General features: G+C 42.0%; 1 protein-coding gene across 2 annotated transcripts in view; it reads left to right on the forward strand.

The window, feature by feature from the left end:
* Positions 1–22,329, forward strand: part of SUSD1 (sushi domain containing 1) — a 521,732-nt gene that overhangs the window by 172,868 nt on the left and 326,535 nt on the right. For both annotated transcript variants that reach the window (XM_069238712.1, XM_069238719.1), the window contains exons 8-10: positions 5,662–5,841; positions 9,826–10,005; positions 19,227–19,406. In XM_069238712.1, the coding sequence (XP_069094813.1) occupies positions 5,662–5,841; positions 9,826–10,005; positions 19,227–19,406 (540 nt within the window). The remainder of the gene's footprint in view (positions 1–5,661; positions 5,842–9,825; positions 10,006–19,226; positions 19,407–22,329) is intronic.

Raw genomic sequence — 22,329 nt, forward strand, 5'->3', positions numbered from 1 at the left:
CCAATACGACTCTTATAGATAATGAGCTGCAATTTGTATCAAAAGAAATGGAAGACTTTTTGCCTCAGAAGGGGATTGAGAAAATGGCACAGTGGAAAGTTTTAATAGAACAGTGAAAGAATGTGTCCAACTCGAGTTGAGTGCAAGAATAAACTGAAAGAGGATTTGAGGGGATTTTGTATGTGTAGATATTTTCTCCACACTCTGTGAGAGGGAAAGTACCCTTTGAATTATTCAGAGAAAGAAAGGCAAACATGGAGTTAACACCAAGTTATCTCTTGAGTGGTTGCATTGAGGGAAAGACAATAGTGTGCAATGGGAGTCATCAGAGAATGGTGTCACGAAGGAGTTGAAATGTGTGGAAAATCGCAAGTTAAACTATGATGTGAAAGGGAGTGTTGCGCAGGAGATTTGGTTATGATTAAGAAACCTTATAGTCAAAAGATATTTCCAAGTTCTTGGGTCCTCAGAGGATTGTGAAGCTCTTTTGTGAAGCCATTATGGTGGAAGATGGGAGAGTCTGGAATCTCAAAAGAGTGGTGGCATGAAAAGGAGATATTTCACTCTAAAAGATTTAAGTTTTTGCATGTTGTGTAAACCTTGCCATAGTGCATCTTGTATCATCCTGAGTTCTGTATATTGTGTTTACTTTGTCCTTTACCATTTGTTTTGCATTTCGTTTTCTGCATAGATAGATATGTTCTTGTGTTTGTAAAGAAGGGGGGGGGTGGTATCTTGGAATGAAATAACTAGAATGTTGGGGATATAGAGTCTTGGAACATTCTAGGTTACTGATGATAAAACCAGAGTTTGTCTGGAGTCAGTTGAAGTTGATGTTTGATCTGTGGATTGGGTACTCTTGAACAAGGAGCCTATTCACCTACATCTGGAGTATCAGCTTTTCTACAGAAGTTGAGGTTAAAGCTGGTTAATGATGGCTATAGTACAAAACCAAAAGGAAAATAAATTAAGCTACAACCTCAACCTTAGCTCCCAGTCTACTCACTTACTCTTGAAGGGCACCTATCAGCTATTGTCCACCTCCATTTCCTGGATAAATCACTGTCTACACATTTTTCTTCAAGGACAAAGCCAAACTCATAGGTTCTCTTTTAGGACACACCTCCCTTCTGCAGCTCCTTTCTGTCACTAACCACTTCACTTGGGTCCCCAAGATCTATCACCTCCAATAGCTTTCTCTTGCATGACTGATCACATCTGCAGTTCTCTCAGTAAAAGATCACCTCACATGTGCCAATCTCTCATTCCTCAGGGAACTCCTCTTTACCTGTTTATTTCTCTACCTGGGTCCACTTTGTGGTTTCTATATCGCTGACCAGTAGGCATTAGCCAAAAAGTGTAAGTTCACTCAATGAAGATCTTGCTGGTTCAGATTATGTGCATAGATCGCTCTTCCAGGACACATGTCTCTTTCTTCATCTATGTCTTAAAACACTGCAATGTTCCTATCCACTTCCATTTACCTTTTCGTATCTCTTCTATGTTAGTGACCTTGTCCCACTATGACAGTGTTGTAAGAAGGACAGGACCTTCGAGGTTTGAGACCTGGCAAAGATGTTGCTGGAGTTATGAGTAAATGTGTTTGAGTATGTCCTGAAAATGCATTGCATGTTAGTGGTAGCATCTTCCCCAGCCTGAGTACCCACCAATGAATACTCCACACACTGAGCTATGTATTACACATCTTTATTCATCTGTGTGTAACCACAAACTCAACATTCAAAACTTTCATTCACTTCACCACACTGTAACACTTAAGACACAGCTCTACAGAGTCCTTCAGGAGCCAAAAGTGCTCTGTCATTTATCCTCACACAATACTACACCTCCCCCTCTGTTAAATAAAAAAATAAAACATTTTACAAAGATATACACAATCGTAGCTCTTCGATGAGCCTTCTTTGCTCTCTAAATACATAACCTGATCATGTCTTGGAAACTTGGAAACTGCAACAGGAGTTTCCATGCTCTCCATTGGTGATGCAGGAGCAACAGCAGTCTGTGATTTTCCAATTGTCCTTTCGGAAGCAGTCTCTGCATTGACATCAGGCTCCTGACAAGTGATGAGCCACATGTCTGAAATGCGAGGAATCTCATGTGATGGATTTCTCAAGACGCTGGGCAGACACCATGTGTTCTTTACTGGTTGCAACATGGAATGGCTCAGCATCAAATGGAGCATCAGACTTACATTTTCTCGGCTGACGGACGAGCACTCGATCTCCTCTAGTGAAGACAATATCTTTAGCATGTTGTCTCTTGTCTGCATAGGCTTTTATTTTATTTTTACTGTCCAAATCTTTTATACAGGTTTCTTCCTCAGTTCTCAATCTTATGTTGGTGCATTGAGGTAACTTGGTCATCATTGCTCTCCTAAAAATCAACTCTGCAGGGCTTTCGCATGTTGAGTGAGGAGCCAAAGGGTACGCTTGTAAGGTAGAATTCAAGACAGTCTTGAGGTTGAGTTTTTTCCAGTGCAGCACACTGAACATTCTTTTTTAATGTACTCATGGAATGTTTGACAAGGCCATTAGCCAATGTCAAAAGATGTGTGCTTTTCTGGTGCTTCACAATAAGCAGACTGAGAACGTCTCTGAATTCTCGACTATTAAAAGGTGGGTCATTGTCAGATTGTGAAATCACAGGATTGCCTAATGTCACAAAATGCTGTCTAATCTCTCAAAGACTCTTTCCTGAGTGATAGATGAGAGATCTTCTATTAATGGAAAATGGGAGTATTCATTCACAATCACCATCAGGTTATGTTTATTGTTAAGTGGACCAAAAACGTCAACAGCAACTTTTTCCCAGGCTTGCTTTGGCAAATTTGACATGCTTAAAGGGTGTGGTATGGTTTGCAATGACAGGCAGTTGAATAGATGACAGGCCTTTAATTCTCTTTCAACTCTTTAATTGTGATGAGGAAACCATCCTCAATCTCCAAGAGCTTATTGTGTGGCAATGATTCTACCAAGTCCTTCATGAGCCACTTCTATTATCTGTTTTCAGAGACTCTCTGGAATTACAATTCTCAAACCCCTCAGGATAATACCTTCTTGTTTCATGGACAGTTCATCTTTGACATTTTTAAACTTCTGGTTTTCACTGTCACTGGTAAGAGGTCGAGCATGTAGGTTCCATGTCTGATGTGTAATGTCTTTCAGTTTTGACACGTCACGATCTTGACTCATGGCAATGACAATCTGGTCCAGTGAAAAGGCAGCAGGCGTTTGATGTCACAATGGAATTTATGTAGGCTTCAGCTGCCTTAGAAAGGGTACCTTGACACTGTATAGGCACTCTGGAGAAATAGTCTACAGGGTTTTGATCTTTCCCTGGATGATATACAATGGTGTAATTTTATTCTTGGAATCATAATGAGAGGAGGCATCTTGGCCTTTTGGATTGCCAAAGATGGTCAACAGTGCTTCATGATCTACCAAAACCATAAAAGGTTTTCTGTATATGAACAGGTGGAAATGTTTACAAGCCCACACCACTGCTAACTCTCTTTTTCAGGTTGTGAATAAGCATGTTCAGTCTGAACAAACTTTTACTTGTATATACCACAATATATCTTTGAGCATTCAAGTGTCTGCTGTGCCGTGCAAGGATTGCGCCTTACCCGACCAAGCTAGTATCAACAACAACAACTTCTGTATGGAACTTTGGACTAAAGTATGCCATTTCAGAAGCATTTTCAATAGCTTGTTTGATTCTTTTGAAGCTTTTTGCGCACTCATGTGACCAGTGAAATAAAACATTCTTTTTTGCCACTCTCTCAATGGAGCACTCATAGTGGCAAAGTCTTGTATATCCGTATATCTCTGAAACAAAAACTGGCCATTCCAAGGAAAGAGTGCAGCGTAAAAACATCTTGTGAGGGACTGCCAGTTGACAACACTTGCACTTCTGGATCTGCTGTCATGCAGTATATTTATTCCAAACGAAAGTAAGAAAACAGTGGAGTAGGAAAACAAAAATGTCTTGGGGCACACAACACATGATTGTTTTTGGCTCCAGGCTTTCTTTTGCCAATAATTTGCTTGCATGCTGGCACATGGGTACACCTTTTGCTGTTGAGACTCGGGGGACATCTGGTACATTGTTTTGCCCTAAGGTCTGGGTTATATAGTCACTGACTACTTATGTGCATCTCAGGCATAAGTTTTATGTCCTGATGATGATTCCAGCTATCCAATAAGGGATCTACACTGTTTTCTTCCTTTCATTTGGAATAAATATACTGATTTATTGCATGTTTTCCATAGACTTCATTGTGATTCTATGTGGTATCTAAATCTATACTCCTATCATGTAAGGGACCCTTGTTCCTTTATAAAATACTTGCCTAATGTCCCTTAGTACCTGTGGGTTGTCCCTTGTGTGTTTTGAAACCTACCAGTACTGCAGCATTGGTTCTGGTAAGCGGATGACCTTTCCTTGTATCTGAATTGCTGCATTTTCAGTTGTTTCTTTGTGCTTTTTGACACCTGGTTGCTCTCCGCCTCACAGCTTTTCTTATCACAACTTTATCATTTATCATGCGCTTTCTCCTGGTTGTATCTACCTTCAGTAGTAGCGCTCTGTGTAGTGTATAGTTTTATATTCCGTAGCAGCAAGGTCCCTCTGTGAATGGCCTAGCTAGTAGGTTCTGGCTGGAGCTACGCTATAACTCCACATACATGAAACATTGATTCTGCACTTTGATGGAGATTCACATGCCACACATGAGCAGTTTGCTTGGACCATGGCAAACTCTCTGGTAGAGCACTGTCGATCTTCTGGTTACTTATACTCCAGCTCGCCGCTAGTTGTAGTGTCTTCTCCAGCCTGGCTACCCCAATGAATACGCCACACACAAAGTTATCTATTACACGTCTTCATTCATCTCCGTGTAACCCCAAAATCAACATTCTAATCCTGCATTCACTTCACCACGTTCTAACACTTACATCACAGTGCTACGTCGTCTTTCAGGACCCAAAAGGGTCCCATCATGCATACTCGCAGAACTCTACATATGTCAAACTGTCTGATACCTGATCGTCATTGTAAACAAATCATGGGTTTCAGTCACAAGGTTGGGAGGGATGTACAGATTCTCCAGGAAGAAAAGTGAAAGAGTTTAAGTACTGTAGGTACATAGCGCTACCCGTATGGTGAAAAAACACAATTTTCCTGTTTGCTATAATGTGGCACCACCACTAGGTAGTGTGCTAATACATCTGCCTTACTTACACCTAAATGGGTCCCTGACCTTATACGTTTGTTTGAAGCTTCACAAATATGATGTAAAAATGCTTCTGTTTACCAAATCTGTGATTCTCTTTGAGGGTTGGGAGCAAATGCTGCAGTGATCAGGCCCTTCTATTCCACAGTCCATGTGACATCTAACTGTGTACGGTTGTCCAGTAGGGCCAGTTCCATGAATGATTTTCAGGATAGCTACTGACCATGTAAATGTTTTGCTTTTAAATACATTGCATATAACACATAAATATCCTTAAAGGCTACCACGATTCCAGCTGCCCAAGAGCTAAGGTGGACAACCCTGAAATGAAGTATTTAGATATTTGTGGTATTTGCTATTTCCATAATTCTATAATTCATTGTTTTATTGTTTTATTGTCTCTGCAGCTGTGGCTTGTGGGGAGCCTCCTCTATTCCCAAATGCCCTGGCGAGTCAACAGAGTGGCACGACCTATGGAAGCGCAATTGTTTATGAATGTGAAAACGGTTATACCTTAGAGGGTGGAAACACAACTGCTGTGTGTAATGCCCAAGGACAATGGGAAGGAGCTGCACCTTTCTGCAGAGGTAAATTGGCCTCCATTTTGTTTTTTTTAGACCACATCTGCTAGGCAATTGAGATGCGTACTGATCAAGAAGATACATAAACAATCTTGGCATGGCTGTCTGGCCTCACCCTGAACAACCATAACCCATTGGGGCTGAAACTCTCACTTACAAAAAGTACATTCCTTACCCTACTGACAACACACCCCTACAAACCTACTCAGACTCTGGTATTCTTTTGAAAGTGATCACCGACTACTGAATGCACTGCAACGCCATACTAATGACTGATTGCACACTATGTAAGTCCCATTTACCAGCAATAACAATAAAGAAACATAAAAAAGTATAGATGTAATGCTGGACTATAAAAACATCTCTTGTCAAGCTTGACAACTGACTCATGAGGTGACAGAATTAGCTTTCAGTAATACCTGGGAACACGGGTGCACAATTGCTGCCTCTGAATAGTGAATCAGTCCATTAATCCAATAAAGAGTAGATGGCATCAGGTTCTCCCCACCAAGATGCTTAAAATTATTTTTTTCAACTTATGAGATGCCTAGTCCTTTGCTGTGAGGGCAAAATTCATTTGTATTATTGATCATTTCAAAATTCAAACTCAAATTCAGTTTTAAGTCAGTTTTACAGTAAAATCATAAAAATATCAACAATATATTAAATATGCATGTAACCCACTATCAACAAGTGGAAAAATTAAGCATATAAAAACAATGAATTCATCAAACCATAATTACGCTTCAAACAGTATTCCAACCATATGATCGTTTACATAAATAGAGACATAACATACATATCATCCATGCATAGAGCTACATCAAACATATACATAGCTTAAAGGTTATATATATTACCTAATGGCGGTCACCACTAGGTAGTTATAGATAGTTCCTATTTTCTATAGAAAAAGTTTTTTTGCTTGCATACATCTTTAGCGCTGGGTGATGAATCTTCACGACAGTTTCCCCCAAAAATCGATGGGAGCTGGAAAGTTTCGGGGTGACCCATTAAGTGGGGCACGAGAACAAGGAGGGGGGCAAAACGCTTTTTCCCCATTTATTTTACCATGAGATTTTGAACAGCGATATCAACTGAACCACTGTACACAATTGCAGCACATTTGGCAGAAAGGTAGCTCTTAGTTCAGAAAGTGACCTTTTTTTATGTGGTGTAAATCTGTTCAGCAGCTTTTCAGTAATTAAAGAAAAAACACCATTTTATATATAGGGATGTGAAGGCTTTGCAAACCCTCCCGATCTCGTGCTGAGATATGATTGGCGGCCAACACTTCAACAAGGGATTGTTGGCAGCCATCTTGGGACTTTAGCTTCGGCTTCAGCTGAGTCCCAGAAAAAAAGATTTTTAAAAAAGCATGGGGGACACTCTGACCCCTTAGCTCCGGTTTAGGGCCCCCAAGAGAAAAAAAAATTTGTGAAAAATTTCAGCAGACGTCATGGCAGATACGCAGATACGCCGACATTTTAAAAAAAAACAAGCATGGACTCCTGCAATTGTTTCTGTGAGACCCCTGGGTGGGCCAGGTCCCGAGGGCATTGGAATTATTTATGTGGGAGGGCAGGCCAGCCCCCTGAAGCCCTGGGGCCCACCACCTACCCAGGGCGTTAATCAAAAGTAATGTGGGGGGCTGCCCGGCCCCCCCACAGCCCGAGGGACCGCCACCTCCTCGGGGCATCAATGTAACCTGCAGCCCCAGGGACCGCCATCTTCCTGGGGCACTTATCAGAAGTAATGCAGGAGGCAATCCTTACCATCTTCAGCAATCTCCAACACTGAAGATGACAGTTTACAGCTTCCAGCAGCCAGATCGATGGATGATCAGAGCGCCAAAAAGAGTGATTGAAGAGCTATAGTTGTACATATTTGTGTATGTCCAATGATTTCCTAAAATTTAAATTTTTCATTTAACAGAGGGGGAGATGTAGTGTCTTGCATAATTTAGAATGGAACCTTTCTGGCTCCCAGTGGACTTCGTATCAGTGTGACATAATCGCTAGAATGGAACGTAATGATAACTTGGTTTAGAATGTTGGAATTCACAGGTACATACTGAGGCATAAAGACGTGTGATTTTTAGCTCTGTGAGTGGCCTAGACATAGGTGGTTACTGAGGCTACGGAAGACACTACAGCTTAGTTCTGCATGTACACTGCTGCATTCTTTATGCCTCACATAGTGGACACAGGGAATGGAAAATGAGTAACAGTCGCTATACTTTTAATAGAGAAATCACCCCTAGGACCTAGAGGTCCCGTGGTAGATATACCATTGAGTCAGACTTTTGGCTAACAGGGCTAGTGCAGGCTTTGTCGATGGAAAGCCAATGATACCCCATCTCGAAGCTGCTGGTCTGGCAAGACACAGGAACCTAAGTTTACTCCTCTCCTCCCACTATACCAAACCCTGAATGAGGCCCGGAGTGTTCTCCAGTTGGTGGGATCTGGTCCTCAGAGTGGGGAGGAGAATGTTCCTAGTCTCACTTCCTATAGACTGTAAACAATGGGCCTGATTTAGAAATTGGTGGACGGGTTACTCTGTCATGACAGTGATGGATAAATCTAAATCCCTTTGTTTCCTGTGGGATTTACATTTCAGAAGATTGGATTTCCATCACCGTCTAAATCAGGTCCTCAATCTGCACAAACTAGGAGGTTAAACAGCTTTAATGAAGCTCTATATGGAAGCAGTCAATAGTCATAATTTCAGGAAAAGAAAGAAACAGTGAAACAATCTGCAAACAATTTGTTATCCAAGTCTTATTCTGTGCTCATGTGAAGTTCTCTGGCCAAATGTACAGCCCTAGTTGTTTGAGCTATCTCACCCAAACTTCCAACATGTCCTTTGGCTACCTTTGCAATTATAGACAATATCAAGCCTTGCACCTTCCCTACTACTTGACGTGGTGTCAGTCTGTGCAATGGGTTATCAATAATATATACATGAAAGTCCCACAAGAACTGTTCTGGTTGAAAAAAGAGTTGGAATAGAACAAACAAGGTTTTAATCTATGGTAAGCAAATCTATACACTACTGCCCAACAAAACAAGCAGGCAGCAACTGACCTTGGAACCTGTAGATTGTTCATATAAATAGAACATGAGACAGAGCTTTGAATGATGCAGGGAGAAGAATGTGCAATAAATGACAAGAATGGAAAACAGCTAACAGATAAACAAAGGTATGCACCTTCAATATTGAACCCTCAATGTCAGTGGTAGAGAATATCAAGAACAAAATATTGAAAAATATATATCAACAAGTCTAGATTTTCTATACCTAACTACACATATTTGTACCTCTGTGGTACATATATCTTCAAGGTACATAGATGTGGATTTAGGAATAGTAAATCTATACTTTCCTATCTGCACTTAACTTTCAGTATTTTGTCCCTTGATATTCTGCCCTCGATATTCTTGTATCACAACATTAGTGTCACTATAAACAGAGCAATGGATAGCACATGGAGAGTAATAAAACAGCAACACCTACCACACGAATACCACTTTTAGCGGTAGTGATTCTAAAGCAGACAGACCAAAAGCTTATAAGAAGCCTTGCTGTGAAACAAGCTTGCATTGCGCTACTCTGTAACCCCTTGCTCCACATTATGCCTGCACCAGACATAATGTATGCAAGGGGACGTTCCGACGCTGGAAGGCTCGAAAAAATGGCGCAGTGAAATTTACAAGATTTCACTGCAGGATTTTTCGAGCCATTTTTAACGCCTGCTCAGAGCAGGCTGTTTATGATCCCAAAATGTTGATTAAGCGTGGAAGCTGGTACTAGAACCCAGTTACCCAGTGGAATATGGTGCTATTTCTTACATGAATTTGATAATCCTGAAGAATACGTCTCTCTGTGTCAAAGGCCTCTTCTAACCACACTGACAAAAGTCTTCTGAATTTTGTTTAGTCATTTCTTCAGTGATCTTGGGTTAAATAATGTATTTTAATGTCACTTCAGCTATGGACTGCGGCGAGCCTCCGTCTATTCCGAATGCATCAGCAAGACCATACAGCAACACAACATATCAGAGCATGGTTGAGTATGCATGCCACAACGGTTACATTTTTGAGAGTGGAAACCACACTGCTGAGTGCAACAGCACAGGACAATGGAATGGTGCAACCATAATCTGCAGAGGTACTTTTATGAGTAAGAAAATTTGCCATTGAGACTGACTACAGAGGCATGGCTATCAATAGTGCAGCAGGTGCAGTGGCACTAGGGCGCAGATGCTTCAGGGGTCCACTGAATTCGCATTGTAAATGCAGTTTACTACACTTCCAGTCGACAGGGTAAACTATTTCCTTGCTTGCACCAGAGCCCTTGGCTTCCATGCTACACCACTTTCTGACTGCAAATCCGATGTCCCTGTAGGGACTCTTTGAAATTTCAGTGGAAAAGGACCAGCTAGCTATAAAGTAAACTGATGTTTGATATGTTTTCATTTATAAGACACAGCGTCTTAGGGAGCACATCTCATGCTCACTGTGAGGATGCATCATTAGCAATACCTCCATCTCAACACTTCCCCTTCAGCTACACCAATTATCCAGTTCCTTCTTTTCCTTTCCCCCTCGCTTCTTACACTTTTCATTCTCATAACTAAGGATGTTACACACTCTGCTGTTCTAAAACGTTCAACATCAGACCTTTCCTTTCCTCTGTATCTGTTTCTTAGAATATATACTGCTTATAACCCTCACCTTTGCCATTGTCCCTCCAGCCTAACAATAATTTACATCATCATCTACTTGGTCCTATGTATTATGTCTTCTGTGATCTGTACAGTACCTCTGGTCAAGGCTCCATTTCCTATGAAATAAATAACCTCCTGAGTAAAAAATATAAATAAATATATAGAAGTGAATGACACTTCTGTGTGTCTGATGCAAATACAGCTAAGGTCACAGACAACCAGTGCTTAATTTGAGCCAGTGATTGCAGGTGGGAGCCATTGGCACTCATTTTAGGGACCAGCACTTTCATCCTGAGCAAGAAAGAGAAAGACACATAAGGGGAACGGCTGACAGAGAGATAAATTGAAAATAGTGATAAGATGAGAAAGCTTGTATATGAAAGACCTGAGGAAATAAATGGGTAGGAAGTGTACAGTGGTGGATTAAAGTGGCATGAGGTGGAATCAACACTATGTAGCCTTGGTATTTGGCACCCTGGCCTTCGATAGCACTGGCCATGGGCTTAAGAGCAAAACATCTGCATCAACATATTAAATGTGCTATAAATTAATTATCACCCAGGGTATGCTACTGCGCTGTACAGTAACATGGAAATCGTCCTTATTATGGATCAGACCTCCTGTACTTGGTGCATCATAACTCTTTCCAGTAAAGTGTCTACTTTTACTTCAACTTGGACCCTTTAAAAAGTTCAGCATCTTAATTGGGTTCAGCGACGATTGATGGCCGTAATGGCATGTGTACTCGTTATTTGTGTGGACAATAACAACCACACATCCCATCGGCTTGCTTATTCCAGCTACCTGAACCAAGCACTTTAGGCTTTCCAAAGGGTGTGAAAAGTGCTGTATGAATACCAATACAATACAATACTTGAAAGAACTAATAATATTGAAGATTATTCCAATGACCAAATGTCACCCTGCTGTAGTACAACACCAAATGGTATGAAAGGAATGTTGGCAGGTTTGCACCTCATACCTCTTAGAATGCACTCTGTATACTGCAGCTCCACGTAGAGGAGATGTAGCCTAGACAATAAAGCGAAACTGTTAATTTAAAAGTGGAATATGACTGTTTTTCATATAGTTGGACGTCTAACCCAAATATACAGTTACTGTCGGGATGATTATCTCCTTTGCAACTCAAGGGGCCCTTTTACTACGTTTTGGTGCAATGCACCACAGCAACCACAGTGGCTGCATTGTGTCACAGGGAAAGATAAAAACAGCATCATTTGAACAAAGGTATGGTGCTGTATTTCGTTCTCCCAGTGCTGGCCCACTTTTTGCTGCCATGCACCAACGCAGACACCCTTGCGCTATAGCACAATGATGTTCAAGTTCTGTCAAGCATAGGTTCCCTTCTAGTACAAAAGCTATGCTTTATTACTTTTCCCACTTTTTATGAAAAGTTAGAAAAGTTTTGAGATGAGAAGACTTTTCTCAGACTTTATGTCTGCCTTGAGGAGATGTACGTTTTTGGCACAAATCACTGTTTACTAATGTACTAGATAGGGATTTGTGTCTATACCCATGGGTGGCTGCATTGGAATGTCCTGGTACCACTCATGGAGCGTCTTCTTGATGCAAAGTAGTGAAAAACTTTGTTATGCTAGCAGAGGAAGCGTGTAACAATACATGGGAATGTTTCTATTGAACCAAACCGAACTTGTTGGGTTCTGTTGAATGGGAACAAAGCAATTTATTCCAAAGATAATTCAGTCAATCCTGGCTATTTCTTAAGCCTTTTTCAATAGTATCTCAAGATCTACTATGCTATTGGCAGCTGAAACGTCAAAAAACATGAATGTTGATTGCTTGTTTACATCCAGAAATGACAAGAACCCTTCTCTGATATTTACCAGACCCAATTCAAAGCCCATACATGCATAAATCTGGATTAATGGTCATGCATGATGTGATTTACACATCATTTTGATGTTGATTCGTAACCTTCCTTTTCAAGTCCTTAGCTTGGTAAGGTATTTTGGGGATCAAACTATAGTTAGTGATGACCTTTGGGTCACTAGGTTCTACATAATAGGTGTGATGATGGCATGTTTGAGGAGAGTGGTAAATAACTCCTTTAAGCAGGGAGACATTAACAATGATGGTGAAATCTTTTTTAGGATTGGTGATAGTTTGTTTATTCTTATATGGCTCTGCAGGCTGGTTGCAGCTTTAGTTTTAGGTGCCACATTCTTTATCAGTGGGAAGGGTGAGCAGCAAAGTGTCATACGGATGATCAGCGAGTAAGTCAAAATAACTGAGTTAAAGCAGATACCATCCTGTATAGTAAGTACATCGTGACACCCCTGGGTGGTCATCTCCTTACAGACATTTAAAATGTCATTATATGTGTTTATAGAAACTTCAATGCATTTAGCAATGTGTACCTTTTTTTCTCTTCTCCCTGCTTTACAGCTGCTCTTCAGGTGTCTATCGCTTCACATCTTGCCATCATTGTACACTGATAGCACTTTAGGCTTGCTAGTTTACTGCAGCTTGGCTAGCTGCTCACTAAACCAATTGATGCTGTCTTTTGGTTTCTATGTCTGTGTTGGAAAGCTTAACCAGTGTGGTTGATCTATAATAGTAGATATTTTACTAAAGAGTTTCAGGGTGGGATTTGTACCTATTGTCTTTACAGTAGACAGTAGTACAGTACACAGCAATGGGGAACCTGTGCTATGATTCTATCCTTTTACCTTGTTTTGGAAAAAAATACCACTGAAAATATGAGCCTCATTACCAATTTGGTGGTCCAAGGACCACCAGACTCACAGCGGTGGTCGGACCGCAGCACTCCAGGCGGTCCGTCCACCACATTACAACCTTGGCAGTTGGACCGCCAGGGGACCACCGTCCCCACCAGGAATTTGGTTCCCGACTGGTTGATGGCAGTCTGACTATGCTTAGCCACGGCAGTGCTGAGTTCAGCAATTCCGTGCTGAGCACGAGTCCCCTTTCTGCCAGTCTTTCCATGGCGGTTTAATCACCATGGAAAGGCTGGCAGAAAGACTGTGGAGGGGGGATACAGGGGGGGCTGAGCTGCCCTGGCATGGGCAGTGCAGGGGCCCCTGTCCCCACCACCTTCGGAATGCATACTGTCTGCTTTCCAAGGGTGCTGGTGTGCTATGGTATTCCGAGACCAATACCACAGCACTGTTCCCTCTGGGCTGACTGTCAGTTGTAATATGACATTCCCACCAGTCAGCCCGGTGAGAGCATCGTAATACTGCAGGGTGTGAGGCAGCCAGGTTGATGGCCGCCTCACCCCCACAAGTTTGGAGGTTGGCTCATCCGACCGCCAAACTCATGATGAGCCCCTATATCTCTAGTGGTTTGAAATACATAAATGTCAATTAGCAGTGTTTTTATATAATCTGATTTGTCATAAAGCTAAGCTTTATTCCCATTGCTGGCTCAAGTGTACGACTACCTAACAGTAACTAGGCATTGATTGATGCTCTGTTCACTCTTGCTCCTGTAAGACCATGTTCATCTACTTTCCTTTCTTCACACCACCCACCACTCAAGATGGATATATTCACTTCCTACCCTGAAATTTTTAAACCATCTCCTTCCACCAGCATTTTCAGCATGTGACTCAAATTTTTTATTTTAACTACAGACACTGTTGGAGGATGCTATTACTTGTCATGATCATAATCTAGTACTGTAATAGTTTTCCTGTTGTTTTGTCCCATTAATTATCCATCTCCCTTGGACAACATTATTAACTTTACAGGCCCATAATGCATCGAGCCATTTATGAATTTCTAATTCTGGTGTTTAAGACAATCTACGGTTCAGTTCCACACTTACTCACATCAAACGATTGTACACCCCCTGTAGCCTGTGTTCTAATAATTTAAATTGTCTATCTTTTTTTCATTAATACTTTATTGCAGTTTTAAGCACAATGCACACAGTGCTCAATAAGTAAACAACAATAATTTTACCAGAAGCATGGCAAATTACAAGCCATCAATCACTCTATCTGAAAAAACAAGTGAAACCCCTAGACACAGTATGATAAACCCCAATTAGGGAAACCTCATGGGGTGAAACTGCACCACCCGTTCCTTGAGTTGTGTACAGCAAATCCAGCATCCACTGGGGGTTTCACTCAAACAGCCTCCATCTTTAGGTGGCCATGTCATATGCCTCCCCGCAAGCCCTCCCTATTTCGCCCTCCAACGGAAAGCTATCCCCCAGGTCAGGGACACTGCCTTGCCGTCGTCAAGGGTCTGTCCAGTGACAACTCCATCTCCCAGGGAAGCCCCGTTGGGGACTAGGCTACACTTCTGCTTTGCAGTAGGGGATCCACTTCATCACATGGTCCCACCACATCTCTAATGTCGGGAAGCCCTACTCAGGTGTCATAATACTGGTAATGTCTGTTATTGGAAGTATGCCCCAGGTGGAGAGAGCCTCCTTTTCTCATTACATTGCTCAGTCTGATAGCAGTGCTCCTTAACAAGGAAGGAGCCGGGAAACAGGAGACTCTGCCTTCGGCTTGTCAGTAGCTGGGGAGGCAGGCAACAGTAGGCATGCAATTAGAGGCCCCAGACAGCCCAGACACCAACTGAGGAAGGTTGCATTCATAGAAAAAGTGGTGGCCATCTCCTAGTCCAATCCTCTCCATGGCAACAAGAAGGGCTCCTATACCTGGGCATAGATATCCAATTGGTCATTCATCATATAGATGTTCCATTTGTAGTCCGCAGTTTTCTGTCAGTTGCGTGAGCCAGTTGACTCCACTAAGAAACGTTGGTTGTCTCCAATAGAGAACGCAAAGCTTTGCAGTGGCCAATCCTGTCATCAATTACTGATTCCTGTGTTTAATGGGTATCTCGCAGCCAGTCATATCATGTAGTAGCACCAGTCTAGCCGAGGGGAGTATCCAGATGGACTCTAGTCATTAAGAGTGGACCACACATGTGAGTAGTAGGCAGTTAGTTTGGGGAAGTACCATAGAATATGTAGCTTATCACAGCCTCCCATTCACACCTCCAACAGTTGTGATGCGACAACAAGGTCTATACAGTTTAACTGGTGACCAGTACCAATTGTGTAAAAGTTTAAATTATGCAAACGTCAACTGTGCCTCCAAAAGGATGGAATCATGGTGATCAAGCAACGAGGAGGCCCAGACCTTTGGAAAATATGAGTGTCCTATGACTCCTCCCAATACATTACTGACATTTCTAGGGTAGGCTGTGAGAAGTGTCATCGACTAGCAGACTGTACTATCCCAACATTACTTACCTGGTGGTACTCAATTTATCGAAGTAGGCACTGATCAATGAGGGTGGAAGTAAGATGGGTTCCCTTGCTGAGTGCCCCCCGGAGACTGTGGGTGAGTTGGATATTTTGCCATCAGGATGCCTGTGGAAGACCGTACTCTGAGGACAGATCTACAAAGGATTTTGACATGGGCACTGAGAGCAACTGGTAAATCGAGTGAATACCACATCCTTTCCAAGTTGACCAATGAACCATCTGCCCTCATTTTCTAACCTTCACACTGTTCCAGATCGGGATCTCCATATGAATCCATGGATCTAATTTGAGGGACATGTGTGCCTATTTACAGGTGCAAAACATATTCAATATTATGGAGTTGCTTAGTACCCATGACTCTGGCTTTGCAATGTAAAGAACATCAGTGGGAGCTCTGTGGACATCTGTGAGGTAGAGAGGAGTTCAAGGGGGGCATAGACCCAATCCCTCTGTAGTTTAGGCAAGTGCAGTTCTTGCAAGAGTGCAATGTCTTTTGCGTAGTGGCAGAGGTGAGTAAGAATCTTTTTTAATTTGACGAAACTGGAAAAACCATTAAAATTCAGTGACAGGACACAAAGGGGGAGATCATGTGGTTGGGTGGGGGGGGTCATCGTCGTAGGTCCAAATCCTGTCCCAGACGTGTGAAGGAGGACTGGAAGAGTGCCTCTTCATAGGCAGTCAACAATTAATGGTAACCACGTGGGAACTGTGTGTGTTTCCTGCAAAGCGGTTTGCGAGAGCCTACAAAGCTCAGAAGCCGGCTGGCAAGGCAGTAGATTAAGTGTGGACTTACTCAGTGCATACCTACGCATATGGGAAAAACAGCCAAGCTGTACTCTGTGGTGCAGACTCTGATACATGGCTACCAAGAAGCCCCCTTTGGCCATAGCAGTAGTAGGGGTAAAGTTCAATGGTAGTCCAAGAAGGGGCTGCTGGCTAAGGGGGATCAGGAAAAAAAGTATAGAGCTCTATGTGTTTCACTGAAGTCCTATCTGCCACGTACTCACAGTGCTTAACCACTTCCCAGAGGAAGAGAATGCACCCCTCAAAGAGAGACATTTGTCATGCCTGCCAGTAGCCAGGTTGTGGCCCAATACATTGGGAAAAGGCAATAAGAGAACATCATCAGAAAGGAACATAACATTGGCTGAGACAAATGCAAGAAAGAATGAGCCAATCACAACACTTATACAAAAAAGGCTATGCGCAGAAAGCAGAGCTAGTGCCGCCTGGCACAGTCAATCAGCTCAGTACTTGTGACAATACACCTGTCACTGGGTCTAGGCTGTCCCGGTCAGAGCGTTGGTGCTGGTTCGATCTGTGTAGGCCTTAGTGGGTAGCATGTGTCCTAATATTAGCATGGTGGCTGTTGGGAGCACCTAAATCTAGAGGGGGAGTAGATTCCAGAGCAGGGGTAGCATCCATAGATTCCTCCAGAGTGTCTAAGAAGGCCGAGAGTGTTTCCGGGTCATCAAATTCTAGTCTAGCCTTGTATAGTTTCGATCATCACTGCTGAATCCAGTAGTCCAAATTTGATCACTTCCTTCTGATGGCAGGGGCGAAGAACGAATAGTTTTTTCCACTTAATCTCTGTCTCGTGAGAGAAGTCCGTTGTAATGTTTATCACTGACTTTTCATGGTGAAATGGGCCTCCTTTCCTTTTTGCTGCCTGTAGGATTACACTGGTGTGCTGATAATGTATGTCTCATCTCTGTCCAGTCCATTCTGTTGGTGAGTTCAGTACTGATGTAAATACTGGAAGAAGACAATGTGACTGTCTGATCTGCCCAAATGAATTAAGAGAAGTTGTCCATATATTTTCATATGGCCTGAAGGCTCTTGCATCAAGTTGATGGCAGTGCTTATACTCTGGTCAGGCGTTCTTCTTGTGGTTCACATGCATACTATTGTAGATGTGTGCTGCATCGCACATTCGTGCTTTGCAGTGCGCTTATCTATGCTATTGCACACAAGTATGTGATTTGCAATGTGCATATTTGTGTTAGTTTAAACGTGCTACAGTGCATGGACTTGTGTTACTGTGCAAATATGTGCGTAGAATTCACACTTTGTTTTATATCATACGTGCTCCAGTACACACAATTGTGTTTTTGCAATAGACAATGTTTGTAAAAGCATTTTTAAGAGCAGGCACCTTCTCTAAAAAAAAGGAAAAGAAGACTTTTCATTTTCTTTTTTAAAAGCATTCGTCTTCCTTTAATGAAAATAGGCTACATTTAAAAAAAAATAGATTTTTTTCCCCCAAAAAGCAATCACAGACATGGTAGTCTGCTGACCTCAGCAGACCACCATCCTTGTAATGTTTCCAATTCTCAATGGGTCGCAAAGTGAAACCTACCTCATTAATATTCATGAGGTAGATCTATTTGTGACCCACTGGGAATTGCAAATGAAACTTGAGAGAGTTTCGTACATTTGGAATAGAGATTTCCTAATTGCGATTCACAGGGATCCCTTTTCCAAGCTCCTGTCCATGTGTCCCTTTCTTCCTTAACCATTTCCAGGCAAGCACGACTGCCTTTGCCAATGCTTGTTTTTTTGTTGTCAACATAATTGCTTTGTTATCAACAAAACCAAATCAACAGAATAGCGATCATAGACAGAGGCAGCATCAAAGTATATATCACTGTACAGTGGTCAATTTCCAATGAAACCTTAGTAAAAAACTGTAATTATAACACGTGGTGCACATTTTCATTTTTCTCTTTATTTACATGTATATCTCAAGTAACAATAAACTACAACCCTTTATGTTATAGATTCCCTGAACATTATTAATTGCTCCTCAAAAAGCATCTAAATGTCTATTGGCCTCATTACGATCTCGGCACCGCCAATACGGTGGGGGTGAGGCTGTTGTCAAGCCGGCAGCCTCACCATCGCCGTTTTACCATGTTTCCACCGGGCTGACCAGAGGAAACCGTCATATTACAACGTTTTCACCGGTCAGCCCAGTGGAAACAGTGCGGCGGCATTGGCCACAGTGCTTTTAGAAAGTCAAGTCAAATGCTGTCACACACGAGCACCCTCGGAATGCTGACTGTCTGCAATAGCACATTCCGAGGGTGCTGGCAGGGGGGCTGCCAGCACTAGCTTCCTGCCAGCTTTTCCATGGCAAGTGAAGTCATGATCAGTATGGTGGTGCCGAACTCAGCACTGCCGTGGCAGACCACGACCTCGACAATTGCCAACCTGTTGGGTTCCATATCTGTTGCCAAGAGTGCGGCAGTCCGTCCGCCACCGAAAATCTGGCAGTCTGTGGACCACCAAAATCGCAATGAGACCCTAAGTGTAACTTTCAGAGAAATGTGTTCTTTAACAGTTTGCAAAAATGTTGTTGTTATTGCAGCCGTGGAATGTGGTGCTCCTCCATCGTTTCCGAATGCTTCGACAGGCCCGTACAGTAACACTACCTATAGGAGCGTGGTGGTCTACGAGTGCCAGAACGGTTACAGTGCTGAGAGCGGAAACCACACTGCTGTTTGCAATGGAAAAGGACGATGGGAAGGTGCTGATCCAGTTTGCAGAGGTAATTCATCTGTTAAAGTGTCATGGTCTGATTTAAAGTTAAAACACTCAAGGGCAGTTTTATGAAAATTATGGCGCGGGGCAGTGTAGCAAGTCACTTTGCTGCGCTGCACTGCGTCACAGTTTAACCAATACAGCGCATTTGAATCCTTTCCCCCTGCACAGGCACACTTTTGGCAGCCTAGCGCCAATGCAGGCACCTTTGCACCATGCAGCACACATATAAAAGAGGAACAAACAAGAAGTAAAGATATTTGTCCTTATTACGTCTCACCGGGGGAGGCCCATAGGATTTTGGTGCATTCCCAGGTTTACCAATGTTGGCAAACCTGGTAATGCATCAGAAACCATGGGAGTAGCGTGGGAACGCCCATGGAATGCCTCTCTAGCACAAAGTAAAGCCAAGCAGCGATTTGCCCTGCCTTTCCTTACTCCATATTTTTAAGCCATTCCAATCCACACAAAGTAACATATGACTTAGTGGTTTGCGCCATGCATGTACCGTGTGGCGTGGTGCAAACCCCTCATAAATCTTGCCCTCAATGTATTGCATTGAAACTTTGGAACTGTATAGCGTGCCTAGTGCACGCGCCTCAAAGTGTCTACTCTGTGAAAGTGTTTTTGAAAGCTATGAGGAGCACTGCACTGCAGGGAAGTTCTAGATTCTGGGTGCTAGACAAATCTCTGGATAGCAAATAGTGTGCGAGCGACTGACGTATTGAGTCTGGCTGGAGCCAGATGTCTGGCAATTGCTCATCCCACGGTTCTCTAGGACTCGAGATAAAGGACGCCAGTCGAGCTGTGCGTGAATGCCTGCAACCAGTCTAAAGCCAGTGTCACTTTAAGGATTTTGGGGACCATGAGCAAGACCTATTTTTGAATTTTATTACCCCTTGTTTTCAACTCAAGCCCACATGATTCCAAAAAGTATTGAATTATATGTGAAACTTTTTGAAACTTTCAAAAGTAGCTCAACTGTGCTGTGCGTAGGGACCCAAAAATACTTCAGATGACACGGGGAGAGAGACTCAGACGTAAAGGTAGGCAGAGACAGGGAGAGACCCTTACACAGAGAAATAGTATAGTTAGAGGTCAAATAAAGTCCATTCTGCTCAGGGGGCCCATTCATTAAAACATCTCTGTTCAAGGCACAGAGCCCATCTAATCCTTTCAGTGACTTTGCTTCAGTTTGGGGTTAAGATGCATAGCTGCATTGATCGCATACACACCCACAAGCGCACACACATACGCAGACACAAACATTCACACATACACAAATATTCTCTCTTTCTTTTACTCTCTCTTTCTCTCTCAGTCTGTCTTTCTCTGTCTCTCCACACATGGATCTGTCTACTGAAACTTTAAGCTCTAAATTCATTCAGCTCCTTTTTTGTCTCTGTGTAGAGCTGATATTGTTACTGGTCTCCCTTTCCAGCAGCTAGCTCCTCACTTCCTTGGCACATGTAGGGAATGAGAGGGAAAAAGAGAACATTTGAAGTTGAGATGGTTCCCGGGCGAGGAAAGCAGCCAAGACAGTGAAGCTGGACATTGGTTAAGAAGAGACAGGGATACAGGTGCCAGCCTGATGAGGGACATTGAGATTTGAGCAAGAATGGAGGGGTGTGGTGGCAAATGAGAGAGACGAGAAAGAGCAGAGAGAGAATAAAGTGCCTAGTATAGGTTTGAGACTGTGACAGATTTATGGAAAGGGCAAGAGTTGCTTGAGCAGTCAGTAGCATGACATGACTGTAACCGCCTGCATTATCGGCTTACTTTGGGCAGAGTCCTGTCACAGAGTTTCCATATTCATCCATGGGCCAGCCTGCCTCTGCCTCCCTACCCTTTGCACTTCACCCAGCCATACCCACCAGTCTATCACAAAGTTACATGCTTTTTATGAACAGGCTAAGCTTGTGTTTCAGCCCTAAAAGCCAGGCTGTGCCCTGGCTCTGCTCTGGCTCCGCTCTTTCCATAAATTCTCTGGTTTGCTGATCTAAAAAAAATCATTAAGTGGGAATTCCAAACTGTATAGGCCATTTACATCTTGGCTAAGGTGTTTGTGCAACTGGGAATAGTCAAAAATGGAGGTGCAAAAGAGAAACATGAAAATAATTTATTATGAAATTCTGGTATATATTCCAGATGCATTCCGATGTACTGTTTTTGAGCTTATCTGTACCAGTAGAGACTGTTCACTGACATGATAGCATGAACATTAATAGTGACATGAACATAATGTCAAAAATATCGTTGGCAAAGATATTGTGATCCTATAATTATACTGAAAACTACGAAAATATTGTGTCAAAAATATAATTGACAGAAATATCGACTAAAAACAGGTAAAAAATATTTATTGCTTACTAAATATCAACTTTAAATAATGTATTTAAATTAGCATATTACTTAAAAGTAATTTAGTGTTCATATAGGAACTGTAATTTTTACATTTTATATATTTAAGTATATATAATATATGTAAATAATATAAATTACATTTGAAAAATTCTCAGAAATAAATACTGATTTTTAAAAATATTTTATTTTTAAACATTACCAGTAAAATTAATTAGAAAGTAATAAACATATATAAAAGCAACAACAATTATTTAACTTTATTAAAACATTAAAATTACTTTTCTTTATTTATATCGTACAGTAAATTTAGACATAAAGCGTATTTTATGATACAGTGATAATAGTTTTAAACTTTACAAATGTTGAAATATTATCTCAGAAACAAAAAACACAAGTAAAGAAATATTTATATCAAAGCTGACATAGTAAATATAAAAAAATAAAAACATTACTCTAAAACAATATAAACATTTGGGCCCATATTTATACTTTTTGACGCTAAACTGCGCTAACGCAGTTTAGCGTCAAAAAGTTTTGCGCCGTCTAACGCCATTCTGAAGCGCCAT

Source organism: Pleurodeles waltl, chromosome 1_2, assembly GCF_031143425.1.
Source record: "Pleurodeles waltl isolate 20211129_DDA chromosome 1_2, aPleWal1.hap1.20221129, whole genome shotgun sequence".
Classification (NCBI taxonomy): Eukaryota; Metazoa; Chordata; class Amphibia; order Caudata; family Salamandridae; genus Pleurodeles; species Pleurodeles waltl.